Raw genomic sequence first — 21,141 nt, 5'->3', positions numbered from 1 at the left:
CACTACAGGGAGGACGGCTTCAGTCGTGCATACACACGATGGGCTCTGGGCACACTCTACAGGGAGGACGGCTTCAGTCGTGCATACACACGGTATTACTGAAGAAGATCCTTTCCGAGGCAATCTAGCCAAAGGTATGCACATAGGCAGATAGTCTATTAAATTTGAACATGAATATTAAAACTGACACTGAGATTTCAGTGAAGGGTGAAGTTATAATTTATAACAGTGTTTAAAATTTGGTGTATTTCAGTAGCTGTTAGTTAAGCATTTATTTATTAGTGATTTTTGAGAAGTTTGTCTTACTTCTTTTTATTAGGAAAAACATTTGACTAGCCATTAGCTCTGGCATCTGAATTCCTGCTACTCTCCTAGCATCTAGAAGTATTTCTGATGTTATCAGACAGAGTTTAATCAGAAAGACTCAACTTCTTTAGTGGTTTCGTATGATAAACACATTTACCTTCCTGTTCAGGTCTGTTTTAGTTTGGGCAAGCCAGGGCATCAAACTATATGTAATTGTTTTAATCTGTTACACCATCATGGGAATTGATCCTAACATAGGCATTTTCTTTACTTCTTAAAGGACTTTTTTCAGGAGATACTGCACCTTTAATGCAAGAAAAAGTACTAAGTGCAGTCACATATGCTGTTGGTGATGAAGAAGCTGCTGAAGTAAATGCTAATGAGCAGCCAGAGGCGCCGAAGCTTGTTCTGCAGTCTCTGTTTTCACTTATACGAGGTGAAGTTGAGCAGTTGGATTCAAGAGCACTTCCCCTTTGCCTTCATCAGGTACTCTGGTAAACCCTTCACTTTCAGCCTCATGAAAATTCTCCTAGCAGTGTTTGGAATGATCTAAAATGCTGTCTTGGCTGGGCGCAGTGGCTCATGCCTGTAATCCCAGCATTTTGGGAGGCTGAGGTGGGTGGATGGCTTGAGCTCAGGAGTTCAAGACCAGCCTGGGCAACATGGCGAAACCGTATCTCTACAAAATATACAAAAATTAGCTGGGCATGGTGGTGCACACCTGTAGTCCCAGCTACTTGGGAGGCCGAGGTGGTACGATCACTCAAGCCTGGGAGGCAAAGGTTGCATTGAGCTGACATTGCACCACTGCACTCCAGCCTGGGAGACAGAGTGAGAGAACCTGTCTCTAAATACATAAATAAATATAAAAATAAAAAATAAAATGCAATCTCTGTAATTGATTGTGTCCCACTCATCACTGGTGAGCCCGGGGGAGGGTGACCCTTGTGGGATATTTGGCATATTACTAATTGATGGCCACATCTTGGCCTTGGATAATCCATAGTTTAAACAGTGGTTCACTTTTTAAATCAGTGATTAAGCTGTGTAAGAGTTTGATAAGCATCTACCAGGCGCCAAAGACCCTGCTGGACATGGGTAAACAGAGATTACTTGGCAGAATATGCCCGTAAGAGAGCCCCTGCAGAACAGGAGCAACGGTTCTATCAATGAGTGAGTGTGGAATTTTGTGTTCAGTGTTAGAGTAAACATATGTTAAAGATTCAGCAGCACAAAATGAGTGATTACTTCTGCCCTGTGGACACTTGGGAACAGAAGGCGACTCTTGAGCTGGGTTTTCCAGGCTTATTAGGCGCTCAGTGGGTTAACAGAATGAGCTGGTCCAGGAAGAGATCAGCCTGTGAAAGCCGTGGCTGGGATATTATTGGAGATGAAGATGTTAAAAGAGGAGGTGAGATTGAATAGCTGGTGACATTGAGACTTTATTTTTAGGGACTGGGAATTTTTAATTCTAAGAGTGCCTGAATCACATTTGCATTTTAGAAGAAGAACTCTTTTGAGGATTGGGAGGGTGTAGATGTTAGAGGATGGAGAGCCTGGAGACTGGGGAGCCTTTAGGCCGGTGGTGAGGAAGCTTTTTTTTTTACATAAGAGCTAATTCAGAAGAAATTAAGATATTTGAGCTGCATTTTATTTTTTATTTTTTATTGTATTTATTTATTTATTTATTTATTTATTTAGAGACAGAGTCTCACTCTGTTGCCCAGGCTGGAGTGCAGCGGCATGATCTCAGCTCACTGTAATCTCCACCTCCCAGATTCAAGCCATTCTCCTGCCTCAGCCTCCTGAGTAGCTGGGATTACAGGCACACACCACCACGCCTGGCTAATTTTTGTATTTTAGTAGAGATGGGGTTTCACCAGGCTGGTTTCAAACTCCTGACCTCAAGTGATCCACCCGCCTCGGCCTTCCAAAGTGCTAGGATTAACAGGCGCAAGCCGCTGCACCCAGCCTGCATTTTATTTTTACATAAAATGAAAATAACTGGTACATGGGAATGGAGAAAGTGATTTACTTTTGTAATGAGAAGTGAATAATTTTTAATTTTTAACCCATTTAGAAAAAAAAATAGTGCAGCTGGCTGCAAGTGCCCAGTTTTACATAAACATGCTCTTTGAGGCTGAAGCAAATTTGACTAATTGTCAATGTAAAAATAAAATAGAAAAACTGTTCTTGGAGTTATTTCTAAACAGAATTTGTCTCTAATCCTAATGTAACAAAAACAGATATGATGTTACATTAGGATCAGAGACAAGAGTATTCTCAGGGCAAACAGAAAATGGGATAAAAAGTAAAGTAGGCCGGGCACAGTGGCTTATACCTATAATCCCAGCACTTTGGGAGGCCGAGGTGGGTGGATCATGTGAGGTCAGAAGTTCAAGACCAGCCTGGCCAACACAGTGAAACCTCATCTCTTCTAAAAATATACACACAAAAAATAATTAACCAGGCATGGTGGCACGCGCCTGTAGTCCCAGCTACTCGAGAGGCTGAGGCAGAAGAATTGCTTGAACCCAGGAGGCGGAGGTTGCAGTGGGCGGAGATCGCACCACTGCACTCCAGCCTGGGTGACAGAGTGAGACTCTGTCTCAAAAAAAAAGGGAAAATAGGGCCAGGCGCGGTAGCTCATACCTGTAATGCAGCACTCTGGGAGGTTGAGGCAGGCAGATTGCTTGAGCCCAGGAGTTCAAGACTAGCCTAGGCAACATCATGAAACCTTGTCTCTACGAAAAAAAAAAAATGTAGCCAGGCACGGTGTCGTGCGCCTGTAATCCCAGCTACTCAGGCCGCTAAGGTGGGAGGATTGCATGAGCCCAGGAGTTTGAGGCTGCAATGAGCCGTGATTCCATCACTGCACTCCAGCCTGGGTAACAGAGGAAGACCCCGTCTAAAAATAGACAAACAGAAAGTTCAATAGGTTTTGTCCCAATTCAGGAAAATGTATACTTTTACAAATTTGTATTATCTCCTTTACGAACTTGAAGAATGCCTTTGAGGAAATGTATACTCCTGGCCTCTAAGCTGTCACGAACTCACCATTGCTGAGTAGCACCAACACCAAGGCAGCTTTCTAATCACTCAGCTTTCACTGCATTTGAACAGTGGATTGCACGGCAATCTTTTCTCTCCTGGGAAAGAAGGTTAGAGAATGCGGTGGTGGTTTAAAAGTATGGGCTTTGGCCCTACCACAAGCTAAGTGGCTTTTGGTTTCTCCTGTTGTAAAGTAATAGAGGATTAAATGGGATAATGCATGTAAAAGCACTTAACATATGTTTGACGTACAGTAAAAGCCAAAGAAATATTAAACATTTAAACTCTATTCCTACTGTCACTAATTCAGAGATTGCTCATTGGAAATCAAGGCTGGGGATCAGCAAAGAAATACTGATGCCATTAGAAAGCTGAGACGTCAGGGTGACAAGATTCGGTTGATGGCTGCCTCCTCAGCCCAAGAAGACAGAATATCCTGTCACCTCCCAAGGGACACACAAATCAGGGAGGGATGGAGGTATATTTTATTCATTTTAGTAATTCCCAGCACATCACATGGTATATTTCACCTAGATTTGCCAGTTGTTGACATTTTTATCAAATTTTTGCTCTGTTTTTTAGCTGGGGCTATAGGCATGTGCCACTGCGCCCAGCTAATTTTTGTATTTTTAGTAGAGATGGAGTTTCACCATGTTGCCCGGGCTGGTCTTTAACTCCTGATCTCAGGTGATCCACTCGCCTCGACCTCCCAAAGTGCTGGGATTACAGGCGTGAGCCACCACGCCTGGCCTTTTTGCTCTTGCTCTCTCTCGTGCACACACGCGTATTTTTTCCATTGAAACACTTGAAAGTAATTTGCATTATGACACTTCACCCCTAAATATTTGTACATAAATCTCCCAAGAAGAAGGATACTCTCCTACATAACATACAAGGCCATTATCAACCCCAAGAAATGAGTCACTGATGCAATAAAATTATTTAATATACAATCCATATTCAAATTTCCCCCAAGTAGTTCCACAAATGTTCTGTGCAACTGTTTTCCCCCAGTGCAGGATTCAGTGCAGGATGGCATATTGCATTCAACTGTCAGTATTCTTTAGTCTCCTGTAATCCAGAATGCTCCCAGCTTTTCTATCTGTATCAGTCTTTCTCCGCCCCTTTCTGTCTTTCACACTGACATTTATGAACAGTCTAAGAATTCATGTAGAATGTCCCATAATCAGGATTTGTCTAATTATTTCTTTCTTTTTTTTTTTTTTTTTTTTTGAGATGGGGTCTTGCTCTGTCACCCAGGCTGGAGTGCAGTGGCGTGATCTTGGCCCACTGTAACCTCCACCTCCCAGGTTCAAGCAATTCTCCTGCCTCAGCCTCCTGAGTAGCTGGGACTACAGGCCCGTGCCACCACGCCCAGCTAATTTTTGTATTTTTAGTAGAGACAAGGTTTCACCATGTTGGCCAGGAGGGTCTCGATCTCTTGACTTCACGATCCGCCCGCCTCGGCCTCCCAAAGTGCTGGGATTACAGGTGTGAGCCACTGCGCCCGGCCTAATTATTTCTTTAAGATTTGATTCAGGTTAAACATTCTGGGCAAGAATTTACTTAGGTAACATTCCATACCCAATTCTCTCTTGAACTGATTCTAATCTGGTTTTTGTTCCCACCACTCCCCCAAAATTGCACTGTAAAAGTCACCAGTGATTTACATGTTGTTAAATCCGGTGGTCAGACCTCAGTTTTCATCTCACTGGAGCTATTGGAAACGTCAAGTTGATCACATACTCTGTTTTGAAGCGTTTTGTTTATTTGCCTTTTGGGAGCTCTTTTCTTGGCTTTTACCTCTTACATCACTTGGCCATGCCTTCTCTGGCTCATTTTCTGAGTTCCCATATTTTCCTTTTTTTTTTTCCCACTCTGTCACCAGGCTGGAGTGCAGTGGCATCATCACGGCTCACTGCAGCCTCCACCTCACGGGTTCAAGTAGTCTTCCTGCCTCAGCTTCTCAAGTGGCTGGGACTGCAGGCGCATGCCACCGTGCCCAGCTAATTTTTTTATTTTTTTGTAGAGACGGGGTTTCACCATGTTGCCCAGGCTGGTCTCGAATTCCTGGCCTCAAGTGATCCTCCCACCTTGGTGTCCCAAAGTGTTGGGATTTCAGGCATGAGCCACTGCACCCAGCCCTAATTTTTAAACACTGGGATGCATCAGAGTTCAGTTCTTGAATCTCTTCTCATTCTGAATTCACTTCCCTGGTGTTTTCATCCAATCCTGTAGGTTTGTCCTTTTTTTTTTTTTTTTTTTTTTTGAGACGGAGTCTCACTGTGTCACCCAGGCTGGAGTGCAGTGGCACAATCTTGGCTCACTACAACCTCCGCCTCCCGAGTTCAAGTGATTCTCCTGTCTCAGCCCCACAAGTAGCTGGGATTACAGGCACGTGCCACCACACCTGGCTAATTTTTATATTTTTAGCAGAGACGGGGTTTCATCATGTTGGCCAGGCTGGTCTCAAACTCCTGACCTCAGGTGGTCCGTCCACCTCAGCCTCCCAAAGTGCTGGGATTACAGGTGTGAGCCACTGTGCCCGGCCTGTCCTATTTCTTTTCTGAACTCCAGACTTAACTATCCAGCAACTCAAGATGTCTCATGGGCATTTCAAACTTAAGATGTACAAAATGAAACTTTGATTTTCTCCTGTATCTGCTGCTTTCCTAGTCTTACCTCTCTTGTTAAATGCCAACTTCATCCCTGTAGTTGCTGAGACCAAATGCCTTGAAGTCATACTTTATTTACTTTTCCCTGCATCCAAATCCAATCCAACAGCAAGTCCTGCAGATCTACTTCAAAATATACCCAGAACTTCTTACCTCTTTCACTGCTACCATTTCCGTACAGGACACCATCAAATCTCACCCAGATTCTTGTAATAAATTTCTCACTACAGAGACTTTTCTGCCTTCACTCTCCCTTCCACTTAGTGCTTTCTCTCTGCATGACAGTCACTGTGATGCAGATAAAACATAAGTCAGATCTTGTCACTCCACTGTGCAGAGCCCTCCGATGGCTTCCCTTCTCATTTAGAATAAAAGCCAAAATCCTTACCGTGGCCTACAAGGCCCTACATGATCTGGTCCTGTTAGCCTCCTGGATCTTCATTGCTAAAATTTTCCTTAACTCACTCCTTTCCAGGTTCACTGGCCTTCTGACAGCTCCTCAGATATACCCAGGATGTTCCCACTTCAGGTCCTCTGGTATCTCCTATCGACTCCTTCTCAGGAAGCCACTAGGTGATGTGCTCCAGCAAAACAAGGGAGTAAACCAAGAAACAGGAAGGTGTGAGATACAGGAAACTGGGAATCCTACTCAGGACAGAGGTGAAGGGAATCTAAGCAAAGGGAGATTTTAAGATGACAGCTGTATGCCAGGAAGGAGAGGGTAACCAGTCCTGTTTCGAGTGGATCACAAGAGTCTGGGGAGAGGCTTTTCTATCATTTTCCTGTTTGTAGAAGTATTTGACTCCTTAAAGCATAGACAAGTAAAATTTGGATGAAAATAAGAACTAAAAGAAGACATAATTCAGGCATAAGGTAATGAAAGCATCTAGGCTAAAGTGGTGACAGTGGAAATGGAGAGGGATGGATTTGAGATCTTTGGAAGGAAGAATAACTAGGACTTGGTATAGATTGTTGTATTAGTCAGGGTTCTCTTAGAGGGACAGAACTCATGGGATATTTATATATATCCTATGTATATTTATATATATAAAGGGGAGTTTATTAAGTATTAACTCGCACGATCACAAAGTCCCACAATAGGCTGTCTGCAAGCTGAGGAGCAAGGAGAGCCGGGCTAAGTCCCAAAACTGAAGAATTTGGAGTCTGATGGTCGAGGGCAGGAAACATCCACCACGCGAGAAAGATGTGGGCTGGGAGGCTAGGCCCATCTCTCTTTTTCATGTTTTTCTGCCTGCTTTATATTGCCTGGCAGCTGATTAGATGGTGCCCACCAGTTTAAAAGGGGGTCTGCCTTTCCCAGCCCACTGACTCAAATGTTGATCTCTTTTGGCAACACCCTCACAGACACACCCAGGATCAATACTTTGTATCCTTCAATCCAATCACGTTGACACTCAGTATTAACCATCACAATTGTAAAAAGAGAATAAAGGAGAAATCAGAGATGACTGTAGGACCATTAACAGAAATAAGGTATTCGAGTGTGAGAACTAATTTTAGGAAAATTGTGATTTAAAAAGTGATATATAATATATAGAATAATATGTGCTAAAGGCCAATGGAAATACGACAACATATACTTGTATTTTGAGCTCGTGGAACTCTTAAAAGTTCTGTTTTAAAGTTCTTGTTCTTAGGTATGAGTGGTCTTTTTTACACTGACTTAGTTAATATGACTACAGATTAGCTTTAAATGTTTAACTGAAGTCATATGCTTGGCAGGTTTTCATATAGAAAATCGGGCCCTCCCTTGGGCCTCTTTTGTAAGGGCACTAATCCCATTCATGAGGGCAGAGCCCCCGTGACCTAATCACCTCTCAGATACCCCCTTCTTCACACTATCCCCTGGGAACTCGGTTTCAACATATGAATTTGTGAGGGGGACACAAAGATTGAGGCCATGGCCCTTCACAGTGTCTTTTTTTAGAGGGTTCCTGATTGGTAAAAGGATAACCAGGATCACCTTACACCTGTTGCCTTCCCAGCAGTTTTCAACTTTTTCACATGATTCCACTCAGCATCTTGCAATTCATTCCAAATCAGACTCAAAAACCATTTTAAGCACTTACTGTAGTGTGCTGGGCATTATGCTAGATACATAGTCTCTCTGTTTTTTTATTTGTATTTATTTATTTATTTTCATTTGCTTCCTGTACCTGGGCAGCAAACACAATCTCTCTTTCAATCCTTATGGCAGCCTTGTTTTATACAGCTGCAGGTATTACTGTCCCTGTTTTAAGATAAGAAAGTTGAGGCTTGAGATGTGAAATGATGTGTCCAGGGCTACACAGCTGGTAAGTGGCAGGGCTTGGACTAAAACACAGGCCATTCACCTCCAACCCCATGTTCTTTCTGCTCCACTGGGCTAGCTTTCAGATTTAGAAATATGCTTTAAAAAAAAGTCACATCTTCTCTTCCTGCTAGACTTGCAAGGGGGAGATTTTTAAAGGGGAAATACTTTGTATATTTATTTCTCAAGATGACTTTTTACCTGGAAATGTCTTTTACTTTTGAGGCACTGGGTTTTATAACCTTCTCTGCATAGTTACTTTATGGTATTAGAACTGCTACAGAAGCCTGCAAGCTAATTTCTGCAGTGCCAGGAAATCTGGTTACATAATAGTTATGGACCCCATCAAAACTCCTCAAATAAGAGCTATTTATAAGTAACCATGTGCCAATTTTGCACAAATGCAAAAAGGCAGGAAAAATGGCTTTGAAGAGCCAGACATTTTATTTTAATGGGCAACCTGAAACTATATCTCATACCATAAAAAAAAATACCATATATAGAAAGGAAACTGTGCAATACCATAGATGTTTTCACTGGAAGTTTGTACTTGAAATTTTTTTTTTCTTTGTTTTTTTGAGACAGAGTTTCACACTGTCACCCAGGCTGGAATGCAGTGGCACAATTTCGGCTCACTGCAACCTCTACCTCCCAGGTTCAAGTGATTCTTCTGCCTCAGCCTCCCAAGTAGCTGGGAATACAGGTGCACGCCACCACACCCAGCTAATTTTTGTGTTTTTAGTAGACAGTATTTCACCATGTTGGCCAAGCTGGTGTCGAACTCCTGAACTCAAATTATCTGCCTGCTTCGGTCTCTCAAAGTGCTGGGATTATAGGCATGAGCTGCCATGCCCGGCTCTGCAGTTGAAATGTCATCATTGATTTCAATTAGGTGTAACCCCCTAGTATGCTGGAACCTGCTAGTACTGACATATGAGAACCATGTTTACTGACGTCCATCACGTTGGTAGCTTGACATCGGCCATGGTGGGAGTATTGACACCACTGAAATGAGCAAACACTGCAAGTTGGGGCTCTCCCCAACACTCTGGAGACAACTGTTAAATATTAGCACACTGCTGGTTACACCATTATATGAAATTCTCATTTTGTAAGCTAAAGAAATGATTGAAGATTGGCAGTTTGACTTGGTTCATACTACTTTTAAAACATATTATTTGAACAATAAGCTGGTAAAAGATAACCAGATTCTTAAAAATCAGTTTGTCCCTTGCAAAATCTTTAATATAACATAAATATGGAATCAAACTTTATATTAACTGAAAACTAATCATTTATAGAGATGATTGAGTCAGTCATCTACATGGCTCATGGAAAAAATGTCACATTTGTAGGATTTAAACTAGGCAAGTATTTTTCTTTAAAAGTATGCTGTTTCCCCTGGGGGATTTGGGAAAATCCATTCCTTTTTATTGCTAGCTTATAGGTTTGACAAGTACTTTATTACTCTTTGCATTGTCAATTTACCTGGAAAATGGAGATAGTGATGTATAAAGGTTATACCTTTTTTTACTAGAGACAATCTGTGGAAACTGTTTTTTGGTGTTTTTTTTGTTTTGTTTTGTTTTGTTTTGTTTTTGAGACAGAGTTTTGCTCTTGTTGCCCAGGCTGGAGTGCAATGGCATGATCTCAGCTCACTGCAACCTCTGCCTCCCAGGTTCAAGCAATTCTTCTGCCTCAGCCTCCAGAGTAACTGGGATTACAGGCATGACACACCATGCCTGGCTAATTTTTGTATTTTTAGTAGAGATGGGGTTTCACCGTGTTGGTCAGGCTGGTCTTGAACCCTTGACCTCAGATGATCCACCCGCCTCAGCCTCCCAAAGCGCTGGGATTACAGGCGTGAGCCACCATGCCCGGCTGGAAACTGTTTTAAAAATACAGAGTTTATGCAATATTTCAGTGAATATTTTTAGTTTTAGTGATCTGTTCATAAATGTCATATCTAAATAAAGATCTAAAAATATCCCACAGTTTTTAGAATCAAAGAATCTTTAAATGTAAAGATGTCTTAGAATGAATCTGATAACTGACAAGCCTGAACTGAGACCAGCTCCTGAGTCTTGGATCTCTTTATCTAGTGTTCTTTACCACGTGTAGCACTTTGTACATATTCTAAACAACATTAATCAACTGTTAGTGCTCAGCCTGGCCTTTTGTTAAGTATCAGACCAGACCAAAAAGTCAGTGTCCTGTGAGGTCCTCAGCCGGTGGTTTGTGAAACCACTCAGGTGACTTGACATATTTCTGCTTTTTCTTTTTATTAATTATTTATTTATGTTTGCTTCACAGCATTTGAAAGGAATATTTCTACTTTTAATTTACAATAAACAATCATTTTTTCATTTGTGTTCTATTTTTGTAAGTGTCTAACATTTTTCTCATTCTTTAGAGTCCTAAACTCTAATGAATCAGGGAAATCTCCTTTGACTTGAAGTAGAGTAGGAGGAATGATGTATAAACACCAAAGAACGTCTCTGCTTTGCTTGAGATGAGTAACTTCAGAATTGCATCCTGTGCCTACAGTCAGATTTCTTCTGAACTGTTGAATGTAGTTTAAAAAAAGAGTTTTCTTAATTTGATATCAAAAACATTTGGAATTTCAAGATCTTAATTTGTTTCAAATTTATCTTCTCATCCAAGTGTTAATTTAATTTTCTCTGTGTTTTCTTTGTTTTTAACAGATAGCAGAATCCTATTTCCAGGAGGAGGACTGTATCCTTTTCTTAATTACAGGAAGAAATTTTTAGAACTCTTAGAGAACCATTCATTTTTTTTAATTGAAGTACATTTTACATGTAATAGAATGTACAGATCATATGGTTTCGGTGGTTTTGACAGTTGTATGTACCCGTGTAACCACCTCAGAAAGCAAAATGTAGGAAATTTCTGTCTCTTCACAAAATTTCCTAGAACCATCCAAAGTTTACCTTCATAAATAGGCCTTAATTTTACTAAAATACGTATTTGTATTTAGTTTTTGAAGGAAAATTTGTATTATTTTAACTATTTTTCTGTACAGAACACTCAGCAGTGTACATTTAACCCGGTTTAGCCGCATGTTCTTTAGCCTTTGCCTTTCTGAGCTGGGCGACGTGCGCCACAGACCTGGGACCCGGGACATTGCCGCCCCTGTGGTGGTGAATCTCGTCGTATCTGTCGTTTTAATTGGTCCTGGACTAGACAGCCCAGTCTTGCCTTCCCCTTGGATAATGCAGTAAGGGACCCCCATTTTAAGACATAGGGCAGGCAAGAAGACAACCAGCTGGAAGAAGGCATTAGCGGAAGAGTGTGTTTTGACCAAAAGCAGTAAATCTCAAAGCTAGCTTGGTAGCAAGCGAGAGAGAGAGAACTTCTGAGTGATCATGAAGACAAAAAGCTAAACAGTGAGTTTTTCTCTTCCTTTTTTCTGGGTCAGCATTTAGAGCATTGCCCAGAGGAAGGTAGGCAGTTGGACAGTGTATCCTGACCTCACAAGATGCAGATCTGTGTGATACAAATGAGAAGGCGAAAGCTCACAGGATCATTTACAAAGAAGTAGAATCACGTGATAATAATGGAAATCACTGTGGCAAGTTAATTGAGTGTTTACAAAAGACCCATATAAGTTTTTGCCCTGTCATTGTTTAGGCATGTGATCCTTTGGTCTTGTGGGAGAAAAGCATTCAGTGGGAAATAATAAGGATCAAGGTGACTTGAAACAGAAACACTTGACCAAAGAGTCACATAGTTCTTTGACAGAAAGTAAGGAGAGAAATTAAAAAGGGAAACATGTAGATTCCAGGATTCCATGTGGTCCTGTTTCCTTAAATTACTTTTAGTTGACTCTGCAAGCAGACATTCCTTGAGCATTAAAACCTTCTTTCAGTTTCTGTTTGCCGATAGTGTGGAATCCAAGTAGCTATTGCATAATATGCCACATTAAAATTTACCTACTTCAAAACCAAGAAACATTACTAGGCTGGGCGCAGTGGCTCACACCTGTAATCCCAGCAATTTGGGAGGCTGAGGCAGGCAGATCGCTTGAGGTCAGGAGTTCAAAACCAGCCTGGCCAACGTGGTGAAACCCCATCTTGACAAAAATACAAAAAGTAGCCGGGCATGATGGTGCATGCCTGTAATCCCAGCTACTCTGGAGGCTGAGGCAGGAGAATCACTTGAATCCAGGAGGGGGAGGTTGCAATAAGTCAAGGTGGCACCACTGCACTCCAGCCTGGGTGACAGAGGGAGACTGTGTCTCAAAAAAAAGCTGGACGCAGTGACTCATGCCTGTAATCCCAGCACTTTGGGAGGCCGAGGCAGGCAGATCACGAGGTGAGGAGTTCGAGACGAGCCTGGCTCACATGGTGAAACCCCGTCTCTACTAAAAATACAAAAAAATTAGCCAGGCGCAGTGGTGGGCGCCTGTAGTCTCAGCTACCTGGGAGGCTGAGGCAGGAGAATCGCTTGAACCCGGGAGGTGGAGGTTGTAGTGAGCTGAGATTGCCCCACTGCACTCCAGCCTTGACTACAGAGCAAGATTCCATCTCAAGGAAAAAAAAAAAAGAGAGAGAAACATTACTTTAGATATGTTTAAATTTAAAAATATTTAGAGTCCTCTCATGTTTTAGTAAGCTGCAAATTTCTCAACATCTATAGGACATTGTTCTTCAAATATGGGAATAATGTAAATAGTGTGGATTTCTATTTTCCTTAAATGTTCTATTCAGATGAGAAAGCAATGAAATTCATTCAGCTAGAACGATTGTATCATGAGCAATTGCTCGCAAATCTTTCTGCCATTCAAGAACAGTGGGGTAAGTACAGACCAACATGGAATGTGGAATTAGCAGTAATCCAACAAGTCACTATCTACAAAATTAACATATTTGACCTGGTTTTATAAATCAGAAAATAGATGTTTCCATAGACAAGTTAATGTTGCAAAGAAAGTAACATTTTTACCACAAGTCTATTATATTGTGAGAAGACTTTTTTCTTTGTATTTTGCTCTTCATATCAATGCCAAGAAAAGAATACTTGCAACTATTTTCATTTTTCCTAATCACATTTCATGCCCTACTGGCTAATTTAGTCTCTAGGATGATATTTACTTATATTGAAAAGTAATAAGTTAGTTATTTCTAACTGTTGGGTTGTTTGAAAAGATAATTTTGCATGCAAATCTATATGAGTGGTGCTACTTAACTGTTTTTTTGTTTGTTTTTTTGCTCCTAAATATGTTTTGTAAGAGCCAGTGACTAACAAATACTTTAAATTTAGAAACAAAATGGAAAACTGTGCAACCACATACAGTTACGGCTCTAAGGAATTCAGAAAAGGGATTTAATGGTGAAGATTTTGAACGGCTTACGAAAATTTGTGCAACACATCAAGAGTAAGTATATCAGAATTTCGTTAGAATGAGTTGGAGTAGAATATTGAAGAAGCATTATAGCATTGAGTATCCATTTCTTTGTTTAATGTTTTCAACTGGAGAAATTAAGATGGATATAATATAATTATTGCAAGGCTCTAATATCAGTTGGAACCCCGGGAGCGCGCCAACAGACAGCACAAGGCGCTGTGGAGCATCACGCTGTTTTAATGAGCGCCTGGGTGCAGACGGGCTGAGGCCTAACATGGCGTCAGCGCCACGTGAGGACGGGGCAGGGGTTTTACAGTCTCCTGTAAACAGGAAGTGTCCCTGTCAGATGTCACCGCTACGTGGTACCTGGATGGCCTCTCTGTCTATCCTCGGTGGTGCGTGTCTTCCGGCCAGCCCTCTTCCTGCTTCTGCTGCTCGCTGACGCACGCTGCTGGTGCAAGTGGCCTCGCGCCTCGGGACTGGGTCTGAGGAGGGAGGAGTTACTCATCCCCCCAAGCTTTCAGGCCCCGGGGAGAATCTTTCATTCCTGTCTATTTGGTTATAGAAAAAGGGAAAAGGGGCGACTTTCTCAATAACTACTTCAGGCGTGACATCGTGGGTGGCGTGGGCACCTCGGAAAAAAAGAAAAAACTTAATTTTGGCGTATTCTTGAGAGACGGGTTGGTATCCATCGTGTCGTTGTAGCAGGAGCATCGTCTGGATTGTCTGGCGGTTAACTGTAGTTTCAACAAGAGTTTTAATGGCTTTTATTATCAGTGGGATACCACAGGGGAGAGACAGGAGGACCCCGGTGATGAAGATTACTGTCCCTACCAGCGTTTTAAATCCTCCTAAATTAGAGAGCCACCCTCCTAGAAGGTTTGTTGGGTCCCATCCCTTCCAGGTTTGGACTGGTACATGGGCTACTTTTCTGATGTTTGAAGCGATTTCTAGAACCGCTTTTCCGTTATCCTCTGTGTTAAGACAGCAATTGGAGATGTTAAACTTACCACAGACCGCACCCTCTTCTGCTAAAAAGTAGTCTAGAGCCAGCCTGTTTTGATAAATTGCCGGGTGCATTTGGTTTTGTTGTCACGCGAGCATTTCCAGCGCTGGGGCGGTTTGGTTAGTGATTATCTCTAGAGCAGCCTGTAGTCTAATTATTCTATTTAGCATATATGTGGGAGTGCGATAACCCCGTGAGCCATCCTCAGCCCAGGTGGCAGGACCGTAATATTCGATGATCCGTTGCGGAGGCCACTCGTCCTCTCGCCGTCTTTGGCTTTCTCCTGCCTTTAAGGACTGTTTTTCTCTGGTTATCATACGCAGGGACTCCGAGGGTGTTGCCCGCCTGCTTTGGAAGTAAAATGAATCCAGGTTGAATTGTGCGTAGGAAGCTAGTGCTAAGGTAGCCGTGAGTAAGCCTGGGTTCCCCATATCCAAAGGAATCCATCAGGGGCAGTCCATCGTCAGCTGGTGTTCCTAGGATTGTCGCATAGTGCACTTAGGCAGGGGTATGCGGCAGAAGAGTTAGTGGTGTTTGTACAGTTCCAGGCCTTTTTTGACAAGACACAATTGAGGTAGCTGAAGTTAGAAGGAGACCAGGCTCTGGGGAGTAACCTTGGCCACCACTCGGCTGTGGAAGCGTTGACTGTTAGGGTTTGGTGACAGGGGCTTTCACCTACGGCACCATGGGTTTTATCAGTCCACTTGCGGGATATGCACGCCGTCCCTCTTACTGGGTTGGTAAGTGTCCAGGTCGACGGACATTCCTGAGAATTCAAAGTGAGGCTGGGGTTTTGAAATGCTAGTAATTAAGGGGGAAGGTCTATCCCATGCCACGGCCACTGTTCACTCCTGCAGGCTCCCCTGCATACCCAGCAATTGGACACATTCGTGGTAAGCCAGATGCCCTATCCTACATCTACAAACAGATTTTTTTCTGGCTTGAGAAGTGATACGTCTGTTTATAGTTTTTGTATAAAGGGATGGAAATACCACGGGTGATTTTCAGGGGTAGTTGTTGGTTTTGAGGCTTTTGCTTTGGCTATAATCTGTTCTCTCTTTCTGTCTTCGAGCACTTGAGCGTTTACTCCCCATTGTCCAATTTTGGTGAAGCAAAGCCACTGCTTCCCTTTTGGACATGTAGCCCCATTAAGACTGCCAGATACTCCTAGATTGTTTGCTTTATAATAACTCTTTCCTGATTCAGCACATTCCTCGACTAAGGTTCCACAATAGGATCTTTCTGTGTGACTATGGTGAGTGAAGGACTGTTGACATGAGTATGGTGAGTGAAGGATTGTTGCATCTTTCCTCTGTGGTGGAAAGACTGATAACACTCACAGCAGCTCTGAAGGGCTGCTGTGGACAGCAGGGCGGCTACTGACCGTATAAGGATCGTGGTGAGAGATATTCCCCTATTAAGACTTTTGGTTGGAAGTGAGGCACAGCATCGGATTGGGTAGATACAGGCCATCTCTGGAAGCACGTGTTTAGTCTTCCTCGTGTTTTGGTTTTAAGAAAAAGAAAATTTTTTGGTTAATTTCAGCTTGGTAGGAGAAATTGGCCTGGACAACTACTTATCTGTTAATGTTTTGGAGGAAGAAGTAGCCTTTGGGGTGAGCTTGACCCTGGTACGATGGACCCAGCTGGGGAGTCCTTGGACTCTCATGCTGTTGGTGTGCTAAGTATCACAGCGTAGGGGCCTGTCCACTTTGGTTGTAGCCTTTTGTGAGGATCAGGTTGGCGAATAAACGCGTCTGTGCCTGCAAGACAGTTATGTTGAGCGGACAAGGAGGTGTCGGCAGGGAGAGGCATGGCCTCATTCACTGCTTTACAAATGAAAGACCATGTCTGGATTAAGGAGGGTAAGTAATTCCCGAGTGGCTCAGAGTCTGGTGATGGCGGAGGCCCTAAGACAAAAGTTCGTCCATACATGATTCCAAAGGGACTATAAAAAGAGGGTGCTTTTGGTGTTGCACGGAGTCTCTTGAGGGTGTAAGGGAGATTTCTCGTCCACGACTGGCGGGTTTCTAGAGCCAGCTTGGTGAGTTGAGCTTTAAGGACAGAGTTGATGTTTTCAAGTTTGCCTGAAGATTGAGGCCTGTAAGGTGTATGGAGAACCCATTTTATTCCTAAGGATGTGGAGACTGATAAAGGTGGGCCTGTTATTGGATTGGATGGATGTCCCAACGGAGTGTGAAACGGGGAATTATATACATGATGAGAGTTTGTATGACAACATTTGCACCTTCTGAAGTTGTTCGGAATGCTTCTACCCACCCAGAGAAAGTACAGACAAAGACTAGAAGGTAAGGGAGCCATTTATCAGGTGAGTGAAGTCTACCTGCCAATCTTGCCCAGGTACCTGGCCCTGGGCTTGGTGGTTAGAAAAAGGCGGTGGCCAGAGGGAGCCCTGGGGTGACACTGAGTGGCAGATACAGCAGGACTGGGTGATATCTCGAACACGGCTGGAAAGGTGAGGACAAGTGAGAATAGGGCGGAGAAGTTGCAAGAGAGGTTTGTAGCCGACATGGAAAGAGTTGTGGAGGCTTTGGAGGATAGGCATTGTTTGAGCATGAGGAAGAATGAGAAGTGCCCTTCCTTGATGTACCATGGTCCTTGCTTTTGGAGGTTCTGGGCCTGGAAGTCCTCCTTTTCTTCTGAGGAGTAAAGAGGAAAGAATAAGGACAGGGACAGAAACTGGCCTTGCACGGTTGTAGGGCTACTTGTTTGGCCGCCTGATCTGCTAGCACATTTCCAGCCCATATAGGATTGTCTGGGGTTTGGTGGCCCCTGCAGTGAATGACGGCAGCTTTCTGCAGGAGCTGGGCAGCCTGAAGGAGCTTGCTGATGAGAGAGCCGTTTATGACAGGAGTGTTGTTTGCAATTAGGAAACCCCGTTCTTTCCAGATGGACAAGTGTGAGTGCACTATGTGGAACACATAACGAGAATCTGAATATATGTTCATTTGTTGTCCAGCTGCTAGAGTGAGAGCTCGAGTGAGGGTGATGAGTTCAGCCTTTTGGGAGGTGGTTCCTAGAGGGAGCAGATTGGCTTCAATAGTGTGGGCGGGTGACACTATAGCATAGCCAGCATGTCGGCATCCTTGATGTAGGAAGGAACTGCCATCTACAAACCAAGTAAATGAGGCATCTGGAAGGGGTTGATCTGTTAGGTTTGGAAAAGGTATAAGAAAGGTTTGAACGGTGTCCACACAGAAGTGTGCAGGGTCTTGGGAGGTAGTGGCTTCAGGTAAGAGCATGGCCAGGTTTAAATGGGAGCTGGTTAGCACGGTGATTTGGGGAGTTTCTATGAATAGAGCATACAGTTGAAGGAGCCGTGGGGCAGACATGAGACTTAGTACACTGCAGTGAGCTAGCATGTCTTTGATGTTATGGGTTGAATAAACTGTTAGGTTGGCACGAAGAGATAGTTTTAGGCTTCCAAGGGTGAGGACAGCAGCTGCCATCAGTGCTTGGAGACAGGCAAGCCGTCCGAGAACTGTGGTTGTGAGCTGTTTAGAGAGGTAGGCAACAATCTGGAGGGCGGGTCCCTTAGACTGGGTTAGAACATGTAGTGCAACTCCACGCCGTTCGTCGGGATAGAGGGAGAAAGGTTTGGTGAGGTCTGGGAGAGTGAGGACGGGGGCTGAGGTGAGAGCCTTCTGGACCAGACGGAAATGGTGGGTAATCGGCTGTGCAGGGTTTAAAGGCTTATGGAGAGGGCCTTTAGTAGCTTAGTATAACGGTTTGGCAAGTAGAGCGAAGGAAGGAACCCAGAGCCTAAAATATCCCGCTAGTCCTAGAAAAGAGAGAATTTCTTGCTTAGTTTGTGGAGGTGGGAGGAACTGGAGGAGCGGTATGCGGTCGGTTGTGAGCCCTCGGGTTTGCAGGGTAAGAGCTAGGCCTAGGTAGGTGACTGAGGGGGTGCTTATTTGTGCTTTCTTAGGGGAGACCCGATACCCCCACTCTGCCAGGAAATTTAAAAGACAGATAGCATGGGCATCGCAGTCTTTTTGAGAGGGGCTACACAGGAGCAGATCATCAACATATTGAAGGAGAGTGGACAGTTTTAGGAATAAGGTACAGAGGTTGTGAGCAAGGGCCCGGGTTTCAGCACCAGGTGCAAGGCTCTAGTATTTGTTCAAATCCCAAGAGTGCACCAACCAACAGCACAAAGCGGTGTGGAGCAACACACTGTTTTAATGAGCACCTGGGTATAGATGGGCTGAGGCCTAAAATGGCGTCAGCCCCACATGAGGATGGGGCCGAGGTTTTATGGTCTCCTGTAAACAGGAAGTGTCCCTGTCTGATGTAACTGCTATGTGGTACCCGGGTGGCCAATCTCTCCATCCTTAGGGATATGTGTCTTCCGACCAGCCCTCTTCCTGCTTCTGCTATCTCGCTGATGTGCACTTGTCGCACAAGTGGCCTTGCGCCTTGGGACTGGGCCTGAGGAGGGAGGAGTTATTCATCCCCCCAAGCTTTCAGGCCCCGGGGAGAATCTTTCATTTATTACGTTCCTTTCTCAGTTTTTACTGAGTTTCTTACACTGAACTCAGTAAAAGGTCAGCTTTATGTAGGTTCAAAAGATTCTTCTGATTAGATATTTAAAAATATAACTTCTGATTTTGATATCTTTTTGGTTAAGAGATGAGCAGTTCAGATGGACAGAATTGTGTATTAGGGCTTTCGATTCTACTTGCTAATGTTTATGTGTTGTAGTAAAAACATAACATTTTTAGGAGTAGTCTGATGCTAGAAAGCAAATAGAATACAGTATCTAACCAAAACCTTGCAGAAGAAAAGCTGCATTTACCAGGTAATTTTCAGTTGCTTGAATTGTATCAAGGAATTGTATTTTTTAAACTAATAATAATCATAAGGCACTTACTTTTTTAAAAAAAATTCCTTATTCAGAGATCCAGATTTCTGAAGACAAAGGGAGACAATAGTGTTTAAACTAGTGCAAATTTCTGGAATTTAGAACATGAATTCTCAATACAAAGGCTAAAAGACTTTCCATTTTATGGATAACTTTTTCTCCTTTTCTCTCAGAATCATGGAGAGTAAACTAAAGCTCTGTTTGTTAATAGTGAGACAGTGCCAGGTAATTGTTGTGTAGCTCATACAGCAGATAAAGAACTCACTAACAAATAGTTATTGAACATGACATGAGCATGGTGTCTTTATGCTTCAAAATTTGGATAATTCCCCCCATATCATTTTTAAATTTTTTAATATTTAAAAATATTTTCAAGTTACACATAAAGTGTACAAGCTTGATGAATTTTTGCATAGACATATATGTCTATGTGACTACCACTCTGAGCAAGGTGCAAGATATGGAACATTCCAGCCCTGCAGAAGGCTCCCTCATGCACCTGCCAACTTCATACCCACCCACAATAGTAACCACTATCTGGACTCTATAACAATATATTTGCCTGTCCTGTAATTTTATATAAATGGGATCATGCAGAATATAGATTTTTATGTCTAGATTCTTGCACCCATCAGTATGTCTTGTTCCATGTTGTTGCATGTAACAGTGGTTTGCTCTGTTTTATTGCAGTACAGATTTCTTGGATGACTATGCAGCAATTTATTCATTCTATTATTAGTAGACTTTTAGGATGTTTCTTGTTTTGTGAATATTATGAATAAAGTGGCGATGAGCATTTTTGTGTGTGCCTTTAATGGATATGTACATTCTGTTATCTTGGGTATTCCCTAACATTTAATATTTATACTTTTTGTTATCTGTTTCCATGGAGAATTCCAACAAAATTATCTTCAACCATAATCTATTTTAGACTAAAATGACATAAACTGAAATTTTTTAAATATGTGTGTGTGAAATCATCTTTATTAGCAAAAGGTTATCATTCTTTTTTTCTTCTTCTTCTGGAATATAGCATTTGTTGCTTCTTTGGGGGTTTCCAATAGCAATTGGCCATCTAAGGAGATAAACACATGATATAGCTGCACTTTGAACTATGTGAGCCAGTGGTAATGTTTCAGCCATGGAAATGTTCTGTGCTAATATTAGAATCCAGAGAAGCTGTATTTTTTTATAGCCATTTCAGTGACATTTGTTTGGAAGCGTATTGCTGCTGTAATTTTTTTAAAATTCTTTTTTCTTTCTTTTTTTCTACAGTCCTCTTTTATCCAAACATAAGGTAAGAGATTGTTTCTTTTGAATATATTTCTAGGAAAAATGTTTGTGTCATATGTCTGTTGTATGGACTATTTTGGAAAATGAAGAAACCTTTCCCAAGTTATTTTCAGCTTCCTAGTTTAATGCAACAGTTTCCCCAAAAGTTGGGTTTTCTTGTTTTAAACTTTTTAGATAGCAGCTGTGGAGAAGTCCCAGGAAAGGAAATGCTCGATGCAGTTACTAGTGTCTGAAGATCCAAAGGAAG

At 42.6% G+C, this 21,141-nt stretch overlaps 1 protein-coding gene and 1 pseudogene across 3 annotated transcripts in view; one reads left to right on the top strand and one right to left on the bottom strand.

Moving 5' to 3' along the window:
• Window positions 1–21,141, top strand: part of CNST (consortin, connexin sorting protein) — a 107,962-nt gene that overhangs the window by 59,662 nt on the left and 27,159 nt on the right. For all 3 annotated transcript variants that reach the window (XM_024929066.4, XM_034950189.3, XM_014343655.5), the window contains exons 3-8: window positions 587–792; window positions 11,049–11,079; window positions 13,074–13,160; window positions 13,627–13,741; window positions 20,877–20,898; window positions 21,069–21,141. The exon at window positions 21,069–21,141 is cut by the window's right edge and continues 24 nt beyond it. In XM_024929066.4, coding sequence (XP_024784834.1) covers window positions 587–792; window positions 11,049–11,079; window positions 13,074–13,160; window positions 13,627–13,741; window positions 20,877–20,898; window positions 21,069–21,141 — 534 coding nt within the window. The remainder of the gene's footprint in view (window positions 1–586; window positions 793–11,048; window positions 11,080–13,073; window positions 13,161–13,626; window positions 13,742–20,876; window positions 20,899–21,068) is intronic.
• Window positions 15,679–16,190, bottom strand: LOC106634398 (suppressyn-like; annotated as a pseudogene).

The sequence above is a fragment of the Pan paniscus genome, chromosome 1, assembly GCF_029289425.2.
Source record: "Pan paniscus chromosome 1, NHGRI_mPanPan1-v2.0_pri, whole genome shotgun sequence".
In the NCBI taxonomy this organism is placed as follows: domain Eukaryota; kingdom Metazoa; phylum Chordata; class Mammalia; order Primates; family Hominidae; genus Pan; species Pan paniscus.
This window is presented reverse-complemented; position numbering and strand designations above follow the sequence as displayed.